This window comes from Lipotes vexillifer, unplaced genomic scaffold (genome assembly GCF_000442215.2).
Source record: "Lipotes vexillifer unplaced genomic scaffold, Lipotes_vexillifer_v1.1 scaffold274, whole genome shotgun sequence".
In the NCBI taxonomy this organism is placed as follows: Eukaryota; Metazoa; Chordata; class Mammalia; order Artiodactyla; family Lipotidae; genus Lipotes; species Lipotes vexillifer.
The window spans coordinates 417,764-429,528 of NW_006777033.1; the positions used below are offsets into that span (position 1 = coordinate 417,764).

The following is an 11,765-nucleotide window of genomic DNA, read 5'->3' on the forward strand; positions in this document are numbered from 1 at the left end:
GAGGGTTGGATGCAGGAGTCAGGTTGATGGAGATCAAAGTAACTATTACTAATAAAACTGGAGAATGTGGCTTCAGAACTGAGGCCAGGTCAGCTCACTAATACTCTACCTCTGAACTAAACTCACTCCTTCACTGGCTGGGCTGACTACAGGCTACTCCCTGCACAGGGCAGAGAGCAGCCCAGAACAGACTCAGCTGGGAGAGTCCACAGAAAAGGAACTAGAGGGGTTTGGGCCATGGGTGCCTAGTTCTTCTCTAAAGATAATCTCAGAAAATCACTCTTTCTCCAGTGGGTGGAGAAAGAGGCAGGAGAATTACTAATGGAAGCTGTCCAAATATGAGAAGTGTGGAATAGGGGATAGGTGTTCCTCCCACCACCATCTTTTAACTATAATTCCATGCCAAAACAATCTTACACTCTTAAACTGTGTGTATGTGTGTGTGTGTGTGTAAATGTTCACATAAAGTAAATAGTATGATGACCCCCCATTTTTCCCTTAACCAGCTAAAACAATTTTTTGTTTCTGTTAAATTTTTTTTTTAAATAAATTTATTTTATTTATTTTTGGCTGCGTTGGGTCTTTGTTGCTGTGCGTGGGCTTTCTCTAGTTGCAGCGAGCCGGGGCTACTCTTCATTGCAGTGCACGGACTTCTCATTGTGGTGGCTTCTCTTGTTGTGGAGCATGGGCTCTAGGTGCACGGGCTTCAGTAGTTGTGGCACGTGGGCTCAGTAGTTGTGGCGTGCAGGCTCTAGAGCACAGGCTCAGTAGTTGTGGTTCACGGGCTTAGTTGTTCCACGGCATGTGGGATCTTCCCAGACCAGGGCTCGAACTCATGTCCCCTGCACTGGCAGGCAGATTCTTAACCACTGTGCCACCAGGGAAGTCCCTAAAACAATCTTTAAATCACACACACACAAACACACCCCAATTAACTCATGACAACACAACAAATATTTTTGGTTTTAGAATATTCTGGAAAAATTAAGTCTTTATGGAAGTTAGTACACATCAATAGTACAAGAATTGCTGATGACTTGGCTAAAATTTGATAAACCACCACAGAGATAATCAAAATATACAAAAGAAAAGTTGAAACTGTAAGTTCAGACAGTGGGTTTTAATTTAGTAAACTACTGTGTACTCAGGTGAAAACCAATTAACACTGGAATTGCATTACAAATTTGAAATTGTAATGAAGCAAATAGCTTTCATGATGGAACTGAAACACAAATATCAATAAAAACAAAAAAGTTCCCACTCCAATTAGGTTTCAAAATATTTGCTCTGCAGGTGGAACTCAGAGAAACAACAAAAACATTTAGAATTAACTCAATAGCTGAATAGAAAACCTAATTTCATACAGTTAGCTGACAATTGTATAGTAGTTTGAAAAAAGCTCTTCTCCTTGTTTGATGTCCCTGAGTGCGACAAGAATGACACATCGAAGTGGACTGAAAACAAAAAGAAACATAGACAAAATTAGGAGTATTAACAGATACAAGCTCATGTTTTAATACAACCAGTATGGATTTTAGAGAATTTTATTCAGATTCCTTACTATCATCTTACTTTATGTATTTGATTTCCATGAGGAAATAGTTCTTATCACTGATGAAGGCATTTTAGAGTATGTTTATTCTGTATTATTTAAAAAGACCACAAGTCAACTGTTTATACAACTGACTGCTTCTTTTGAAAATGTTGTTTCTATGTTCAAGCCCTCAAAAACTGGTATCACAAAAAGCATTTTAAAATGACATTTATTATAATTTATCATAATTCAACACTTTAGAAAATTAATTTGTATCTTTGTATTCTGCAAAGCTGGAAACATTACTTTATAATTTATGGGAATTTAAAAAAATACTTTTTATGGACACAAGACGTAATGCACACCTTCAACGTTCCTACTCATTTAACTTTTCCTGTACTTGTTGAACAGTAATAATATTATGCCCCAGAGTATAAGGCTAAAAAAACCTCATTGTTAAATACACACACATAGAGAGACATGAAAGTTATCACGGTTTAAGTACAGGGAATAGTCTAAGTTTTAAATATCATTCATTTTCAAAAGACAATTTAATAGGACCTGTACAAAATAAAGTTTGCTAGCAATTGGCAGCTCAGTGAAATGATATAAAGACAATATCTTCCTATAGCATTGTTAATAAAGAACTCTTAGCTCTACAGAATTACTTATATTTAAAAATTGTTACTTGAGTATTCTCGGTAGACTTTCCACTTAATGATCAATCAGAGAAGAAATGTTACAATAAAAATACAGGGACTTCCCTGGTGGCGCAGTGGTTAAGAATCTTCCTGCCAATACAGGGGACACGGGTTCAATCCCTGGTCCAGGAAGATCCCACATGCTACGGAGCAACTAAGCCCATGCACCACAACTACTGAGCCTGTGCTCTAGAGCCTGCGAGCTACAACTGCTGACCCTGCGTGCCAACACTACTGAAGCCTGTGTGCTCTAGGGCCTATATGCCACAACTACTGAGCCCACGTGCTGCAACTACTGAAGCCTGCACACCTAGAGCCCGTGCTCTGTAATGAGAAGCCACCGCAATGAGAAGCCCGCGCACTGCAACGAAGAGTAGCCCCCACTCGCTGCAACTAGAGAAAACCCATGTGCAACAATGAAGACCCAATGCTGCCCAGAATAAATAACATTATTAAAAAAAATACATATATTCTTTTTTTTTTTTTTTTCATGGTACGCGGGCCTCTCACTGTTGTGGCCTCTCCCGTTGCGGAGCACAGGCTCCGGACGCGCAGGCTCAGCGGTCATGGCTCACGGGCCCAGCTACTCCATGGCATGTGGGACCTTCCCGGACCGGGGCACGAACCCGTGTCCCATGCATCGGCAGGCAGACTCTCAACCACTGCGCCACCAGGGAAGACCAAAAAAATACATATATTCTTATCACTTATATGTGGAATCTAAAAAATACAACAAACCAGTGAATATAACAAAAAAGAAGCAGACTTACAGATATAGAGAACAAACTAGTAGTTACTAGGGTTAATATAGGGGCGGGGGAATGAGAGGTACAAAATTCTGGGTGTAAGGCCACAAGGGTGTACTGTACAACATGGGGAATATAGCCAACATTCTGTAATAACTGTAAATGGAAAGTAACCTTTAACAATTGTATAAAAATAAATAAATTATGGTAAAAACAAAAGCAAATTTAAAAATTCAGATCTTCTGAATATTTCCCTTTTTTTGACTAAGTTTCTGAACCTAATAGTGAAGTAGGCAAAAGAAGTAATAGTCTAATTTGGTCCCTTTCTTCAACTGGGTGCTTCCATGTAAAATGGAGAACAGGATCCTTAAAGTAAAATTTATTTGAAGATTTTGTAGGTAGGAAAAACAACAGAGTCACCTGAAACAAACTTTAAGGTTGATAACTTATAAAATACTACACAGAATAAAAGTGGGTAATAATAAGCAGAATAAGCTAAGTTAATGGAAAATTTTAGATTTCAAATAACCTATATTAACACACTAAAGTGTGATGCACATAAAAATCTGTTATAATTTTTCACTAAAAACTTACCCCAATCTCTATATAGTTTTTTCATAGAAAATATATACTTTTTAGGTACAGCATAAGACAGAAGATAGGAAAAGTTCTTCCAGAAGACTAACCTTTGTTTGTCATAGCTGTACGCAATGTTTGGAAGATACTGCTTCAGTTCTATAGGGAAAACTGCAGGCACATCAAATTCCTGATAACAGACATTAGCTGCTCTGTCTAGGCACAAGTACAGAATTTTTTAGAAACAGACATTTTATAAGGTCATGAATTATGTACTGAATTATAGCACTTGATGTATGGTTTTCTAAATTTTCAGAAAATGTTCAAATTAATAATCACTATTATGTTCCAGCCACTGCTAGATTATATATCTATATACATATGCTTGGATATTTTATTTACTTTTTGAAGATCAGGAAACAGGTTCAGAAAGGGTAAAGGTTAAGTAGAAGAATCAGGCTTCAAATTCATGTCTCCCTAACACCAAAGTCTATGTTAAATGTAGCCAGATGATCAAACTTGTAGGAAAGTTAAGTCCTAGAGAAGGTAGGTAACTCACAAACTTAGCAACAGAAAGGGGATACCAGTAGTGTCTAGTGAGTAATCTATAAGGCTATGTTGAGGCACTGACAAAATAATCTCTAAGTTAAGTATTAAAAAATATTAAAATAATAATGATCAAAAGGGCAGTTATCAATTGCCTATATTTACTGAAAAATCAGAATAAAAATAGTAAGTTAAAGAATTCCAGTTAATGTATATCATTATCTCCCTGAATTCTCTCTTTGATATCAGCTATTATAGCGTTTACTCAAGGGCTTAGAATAGCTGAAATGTTAACTCAACTGCCTCTGGCACTCAGTCACATGGCAAAGGAGGAGCATTACCACTGCTGTATTTATATCTCACAGCCCCAAGGTGCCAACTTACCATTTGAACAATTGTTGACGTACTGTCCTACAGCCAGTGGATTATGAATTTCTGATGTTAGCCATGTACTATCACTCATTTTTAAAGGACCAAGTTGATCCCTCCCATTGCAAGATCTGAAACAGGTGAAAGCATTAGTTAAGACATTGTTCCTCTGTATCTTAAAATTGAAAGTTAACCCTAGAATTGAACAGAAATTTTTCTTAAAAAACTTTTGTCTAATCAATAGGGCAGCTGCCTAAATGATTTTTCTTTAAAGTACAAACGCTAGTGGTCAGAGTCATTGTGGTGTGGTTCTACCTCTTATAATTAAATTTGAACATGGCACCAACTTACCTATACACGACTTTTGATATTCCTTTGTCATTTCCATCAATGAGTACCCCATCCAGGCATCTAAAAATAAACGGATTTCCAATGGACTGGAAAAAGATTGGCTCGTACTTTTGATATACTGTACCTAGTACACAAGACAAAGACATTATTATAGCAACCTATAAAAATCATAAACATCATGATAAGGACCTTTCTCTGGAACATAAACATAACATGGAAGAATTTGTTTTAATTTCTCTGTCTTTTTCTAAAGTTTCACCTCCAGTCTAGACCATCAGATTCTCTTTGGCTACCTTCCCTCATTAAAGAGTGCCCAATAGCAGAAAGAGCACAGAAGCAACTTGTCCACACAGCCAAATAAAATATGACTATTTTGGTTAAAAAAATGTGAACACCACATTTTAGGTTCAGTTTTGTAAAGCTGTGTTTTTGTTTTTATTTTTATTTTTTAAAGTAGAGTGTGATTTGTCATCTATTAAAGAGCCTTTTAAGAAAAGTATTTTTATTAATAATTAAATAATGTAGATATATACGGGAATAGATGAGTCTGACATTCAGGTTGTTTTTCCTTTCATTGGCAGTGAAGGAAAGGAGAAAATTGATATTTACAGGGTGCTTCCTATGTTCTGGGCATGTTAATCTGTATATTTTACTATTAATTTGTTTGTTGCTGGCTTGTCCTATTTAGTCTTTATGGAGTTAGGATAGTTGTGTAGGAGGAAACTGAGACTCACTTGCTTAGGGACGCAGAATTAAAAAATAGTAGAATGACTTTTTTAAAACAGGTCTATCTGACAAACATTCACGCATACTTTCCACTACACCAAATAATATGTTTAACAAGTAACATTCTACTTAGCATGCTAGTCAATGATCTCTTGAAAAGAAGCTTCTTTACTTTTCAAGTTTAGAAATGGCAGGAAGATCTTTATTCAGTGATTTATAGGTTTAAATTTTATCTTTCATGTTTTAACCCATATCATTTTTTACCTTTAATTATTAATTAGCTAAGCCCAACTGACTTATTCTCTAGTGATTTCTAAGTAATCAGTCTTATCAAAGTAGGCCATACTATAATCTCCTAAATTTAAACATTGATTAGAAAAATTTCCTTAAAAGAAAAATGCATTTATCCCAACAAATACTCCAGGATACTTTCTAATACATGAGATAATTTACAAACAGTAAATTTCCAAATCAGGGTTTAAAAATCTGTGGAAAAAAGAAAAATCTGTGGAAATCAGTTTCCAATACAACCCCTTACTCTAAGGATTACAGGGATAGGCATTTTGTTGAACTTATATTTTTTTTATAAGAAACTCTTGGCCAAGTACTAATTATGTCATTACCAGGATACATAGATACAACCGCGCCTTTTGGTACCAATCCTTTGTTAACGAAGACACCTTTTCCAGCCGAAATCAGTGTGCTAGGTGCTCGGGTGACACTGAAACCCAATGTCTTATAAAGAATTTCTTCTGGTGTAAAGGTATTTTGCTGTTGATGTCTGTATTCAAGCTGTTTCACCCCTGGATGCTGAACTGACAGTAGGTCTTGATATTTTGATTTAACAGGTTCTGGAAGCACAGTCAAGATATCTGATTGTTTATTGAAATCATTTACAAATAGAGCCTGGAAAACTTTCAGTAATGTTCCTAGGACCTCTTCATTTGAGATAACTTTGTCTTTGGATTCCTCTGGAACATATCGGAGGGTCCTGAAAATGGGAAAAGTTTCTATTCACTACCCTCAACTGATAAAAGCCAGACTGTCTTGATGTCTTCTGGGTTACTGGCCTGTATGAAGATTATTCTCATGTGTTTGAAGGGCATGCAACTAAGAAGTTCAGAAAAGAGTTTTTTAGGTTTAGTTCTAGTTACCTGACTCCCAACAATACCTACACAAGTCAACAACAGCTAATGCTTATGAAAGGCCCATTGCATACCAAATTCTGTTGGGTCCTTACATTCATTACCCCATTTTTGCAGACAAGGAAACTCAAGCTTGAAGATGTTAGGGAACTTGCCCATGGTCCGAAAGCGGGTAAATGGGAGAGCCAGAAGTGGAAACAGGGCTAGTTTCCCACTACACCCAAAGCCATTATGTGAATGTTATTACATCATGAGAATCCTCATATTGCAATGGCTCTTTTCACACGCGTGTAGCTTCAAAGACAAATTGAAGTTAACAATATATATTTTGTCACATTCTCTCCCAGGAGTAATTACTTTTTTATTTTTAATTTAATTTAATGTATTTTTTTATACAGCAGGTTATTATCTATTTTATACATACTAGTGTATATATGTCAATCCCAATCTCCCAATTCATCACACCACCACAGTAATTACTTCTTTAATGATCACTTTTTATTTCCCTAAATAGTTTTTAAGTATTATTTTTACTTCTTGGTTTACTTGAACCAATTTCCGCCTCACAATTCTAGTAATGATGCAGCTGAATTCACGTTTCCGTAGTATGAAACTCTGGGAAAGCTCTTTGGTTATTAACCAGCCTTCAACGGAGCTCGTTTGCCTATTTAAGTGAGCATTACGTTGACTTCTTCCAGACCACAAGCAGGCCACTTACTAAAGCCGGCAATAACAATGATCCTACGGCCATCCACTCAGCTAGATCCCCTTCTTCAAGCGCTGAATCCGTATTCTAAATCCAATATTCCGACATGCTTTTATTGGCTTTTTGCTCGTTTTTATACATCAGCTACTCCAAGCTGTTATCCTCACAGCCGAGCTGCGCTGTTTTCTCCATACCAACTACGGAGCTGTGAAAATAAACCACGGTTTGGCTTTTCTAAGGAACTTCAAGCTCCTAACTGCCTTGGCGGAGAGAAGGCCACGCACCCTTCACGTTGTACAAGTTCTTTTCATTTTCAAAACTTCCTATTTTTCCCCCAAACCCAGGCACCCCAGCCCCTACAGAAGCAAAAGGGAGAACTCGAGGCAAAGCCCGCGGGCAACCGGGTCCTACCGGACCTCGCCGCGCCGGGGACGACGGGAAATAGGCCTTAGGCCCCGCCCACCTAAAAGCCCCGCGCCCTCTTCAGGCCCCCAGCCCAACTCGTACTCCCTCAGCCTCCTCCTCGCCCACCTCGGGCGCTGCCCACCTCGGGCCCCGCCCACTCAGGTCCCTGGGTCGTCTTAGGCTCCGCCTGCTTGAGGCTTCACCCTCCAGAAGCTCCGCCCACCTCGGCCCTCTAACCCAAGTCCCAGCGGTCTAGATGGCGTCGCTGGGTTAGAGGAAAACGGCCCTGGTCGAGCCGCCCAGCCCTCTCACCTCGGGTTGTGGCTTAGGTTCAGCGCGATCCAGGGTACGAAACGGTACTTGTAACGACGCCATCGGTGCCAGAGGCCGCGCAGCAGGCGGCCCGGCATGGCTGTCCTGTGGTGCCGTGAAGAGGACGGCACTGGGGAGGCGGGTTTTCTCGGGCCCGCCCCGACCCGAGGAGGAGCAGAGGCCGCGCCGTCCCTCCCCTTTGCGGTCTCAGCACTCAGTGCCGCGCTCGGAGGCCCCGGTACCTCCTGGCCGCCTGTCGCCGTGTCTCCGTGCCTCTGCTTTATTGACCACAGCTCGCTGAAACAGAGGTGCGTAGAGCTGTAGGAGGGTTCCTTATTCCCTTGTCCTTTCTCCATTCGCTCGTGTATTTTCACACACACGCGCGCACATTTAGGAGAGGATTAATGAGACCACGCTTAGTTGCAGTAGGGGTAAACTACTAGAATAACTCAACCATCTTCAAATCAGCAGGTGTTTATTAAAAAATAAATGTGTTGATGCCGCTTCCTCAGTCTGGAAAGTCAGCTCTCCTGTTCTTTGCCTGAGAGTGAGGGTAAATCCTAACCTAAAAGTCTAAATTGGAACTAGTCAGATCTAGTGAAAATTCAGGCAAATTCAAGTAGCCTTAGGACTAATTTGTTGTATTCCAAAAAAGGAATAAAAAGAAAAAAATATCTGTCAAAGTTTCTATTTCACTCTACTATATAGGATAGTTGGCAAACTCTAGAGGCTGTGCTGTCAGGTGTTGTGTTTGGTAAATTGACATCCTCCAGATTTACCTGATTTGCTAAATGGGAGCAATTCAGTTCCAGGATGTGTAACAAATGGCATTCAAAGAGTAACTTTAAGGTCTCCAAACTTAAAAGGAACTAAAAGGAACTAGTTGACTATAGTAATATACTTATCTTTAAAAACAAAAAAGTAGTTTTTGTATATATTTCCAGTGCTTTTAAAATTTTTACCATATTGTTTAATCATCTACAATGTACCTCTGGTACAAAGGACCGTTTTGCCCAGACCTTACTTATTTACTTATTTCTTTACGTTTTTGAGGTATAATTGACATATAACATAATATTAGTTTCAAGTGTGCAACATCATGATGCGGTATTTGTATATATTGCAAAATGATCACAATAATCTAGTTAACATCTGTCACCATATATAGAAAATTTTCTTGTCATGAGGACTTTTAAGATGTACTCTTAGTGACTTTCAAATGTACAATACAATTTTGTTAACTATGGTTACCATGCTGTACATTACATCCCCATGACTTACTATTTTATAAAAGGAAGTTTGTACCTTTTGACCCCCTTCATGCATTTCCTCCACCCCCCAACTCCTGGCAGCCACCAGTCTGTTCTCTGTTCCTATGAACTTGTTTTGTTTTGTTTTTCTGATTCCACATATAAGTGAGATTATACGCTATTTGTCTATCTTTGTCTTATTTCACTTAATAATGCCCTCAGGGTCCATCCATGTTGTTGCAAATAGCAAGATAACGTGTTTTTTTATGGCTGAGTAGTATTCATTGTGTGTGTGTGTGTGTGTGTGTGTGTGTGTGTATACATATATATATATACATATACATATATATATATATATGTATATATATATATATATATATATATATACTGCATCTTCTTTATCCATTCATTTATTGATGGGCACTTAGGTTGTTTCCATGTCTTGGCTATTGTAAATAATGCTGCAATGAACGTGAGGGTGCAGATAATCTTTTCAAGACAGTGATTTGGTTTCCTTCAGATACATAACCAGAAGTAGAATTGCTGGATCATATGGTAGTTCTATTTTTAATTTTTTGAGGAAGCTTCACACTGTTTTCCATAGTGACTGCACGAATTTACAGTCCCACAAATGGTGTATAAGGGTTCCCTTTTCTTTACATCCTCACCAACACTTGTTTTTTGTTGTCTTTTTGATAATAGCCATTCTGACAGGTGTGAGGTGATATCTATTGTGGTTTTAATTTGCATTTCCCTGGTGATTAGTGATGTTGAGCATCTTTGCATGTACCTGTTGGCTATTTAGATATCTTCTTTGGAAAACTAGCTGTTCAGATCTTGAGGGCATTTTAAAAATCAGGTTGTTTTTCTGCTGTTGATAAGTATGAGTTCTTTATATATTTTGGACGTTAACCCCTTTTCTTCCATTCAGCAGTTTACCTTTTCATTTTGTTGATGGTTTCCTTTGCTGTACAGAAGCTTTTTAGTTTGGTGTAGTCCCACTTATTTATTTTTGCTTTTGTTGCGTTTGCTTTTGGTGTCAGATCCAAAAAATCACTGGCAAGAATGATGTTAAGGAGCTTACTGCCTATATTTTCTTTGAGGAGTTTTATGGTTTCAGGTCTTACATTCAAGTGTTTAACCTATTTTGAGTTAATTTTTGTGTATGGTGTAAGATAGTAGTCCAGTGTCATTCTTTGGCATGTTGGCTGTCCGGTTATCCCAGCAACATTTATTGAAGAGACTGTCCTTTCTCCATTGTATATTCTTCTTTCCTTTCTTGTAAATTAATTGTTGTAAATTTATTTATATGCATGGGTTTATTTCTGGGCTCTCTATTCTGTTTTATTGATCTGTGTGTCTGTTTTTATGACAATACCATTCTGTTTTGATTACTATAGCTTTGTAATATAGTTTGATATCAGGGAGCATTTTGCCTCCTGCTATGCTCTTCTTTCTCAATACTTTTTGGCTATTTGGGATCTTTTGTGGTTCCATACAAATTTTAAAATTGTTTGTTTCATTTCTGTGAAAAATGCCATTGGGATTTTGATAGGGATTGCATTGAATCTGTAGATTGCTTTGGGTCATATGGACATTTTAACAATATTAATTCTTCTAATCAATGATAATTTAATATCTTTCCATCTATGTCATCTTCAGTTTATTTCATTAATGTCTTATAGTTTTCACTGGACAGGTCTTTCACCTCCTTGGTTATATTTATTCCTAGGTATTTTATTCTTTTTGATGCAATTGTAAATGGGGTTGTTTTCTTAATTTTTCTTCCTGCTAGTTCTTTATTAGTGTATAGAAATGCAACAGATTTTTCCATGTTGAAATTGTACCCCACAAGTTTACTGAATTTGTTTAGTAGTTTAACAGTTTTTTAGTGGAGTCTTTAGGGTTTCCTATATATAATATCATGTCATCTGCAAATAGTGACAGTTTTACTTCTTCCCTTCTAATTTGGATGTCTTTTATTTCTTTTTCTTGCCTAATTACTCTGGTTTGGACTTCCAATACTATGTTGAGTTTAAATTTATGGTGTTAAAATTACCTGTTGGTTATCTAAGTAATTCATGAAAACAGCATCCTCCTTTTAACAAATAGAAACATGGTAGATAAGGCTAAAAAGTCTCCTATAACCACACCCTGTAACCTGTGCTTCCAACAATCCTGGTCCTTACCACTCTCCTCAGAGGTTATCAGGCTGATGTGTTTTCTGCCAATCTTATTTCTATGTATGTACCTATCTGTGTATGTTCCTGTAGAAAATCATAGAATTGTGTGTGTGTGTTTTGTATATTCAACTTTTATTTATTAAAGATACATTTTGGAATCTCCCCTTATTATTTTGTATGAATGTACTTCATTCTTCTATTTCTGAGGTTTCACC

General features: G+C 37.7%; 1 protein-coding gene across 1 annotated transcript; it reads right to left on the reverse strand.

Moving 5' to 3' along the window:
* Window positions 1–1,101: 1,101 nt before the first annotated feature.
* SETD9 (SET domain containing 9) lies at window positions 1,102–8,215 on the reverse strand. Its single transcript, XM_007450752.1, has 6 exons — window positions 8,118–8,215; window positions 6,173–6,540; window positions 4,824–4,947; window positions 4,488–4,603; window positions 3,668–3,773; window positions 1,102–1,454 (listed from the first exon to the last, which is right to left on the reverse strand). The coding sequence occupies exons 1-6, from the start codon at window positions 8,213–8,215 to the stop codon at window positions 1,367–1,369; spliced, it is 900 nt and encodes a 299-aa protein (XP_007450814.1). The 3' UTR covers window positions 1,102–1,366.
* Window positions 8,216–11,765: the final 3,550 nt, after the last annotated feature.

Excerpts from the sequence above, each read along its gene's own strand:
- SETD9 (XM_007450752.1), bottom strand. The coding sequence starts at position 8,215 with ATGCCGGGCCGCCTGCTGCGCGGCCTCTGGCACCGATGGCGTCGTTAC. Across the intron at positions 4,948-6,172 it reads GGTTGTATCTATGTATCCTG|GTACAGTATATCAAAAGTAC; the intron begins GTAATGACATAA and ends CTTGTGTACTAG. Across the intron at positions 1,455-3,667 it reads TACAGCTATGACAAACAAAG|TCCACTTCGATGTGTCATTC; the intron begins GTTAGTCTTCTG and ends TTTTGTTTTCAG.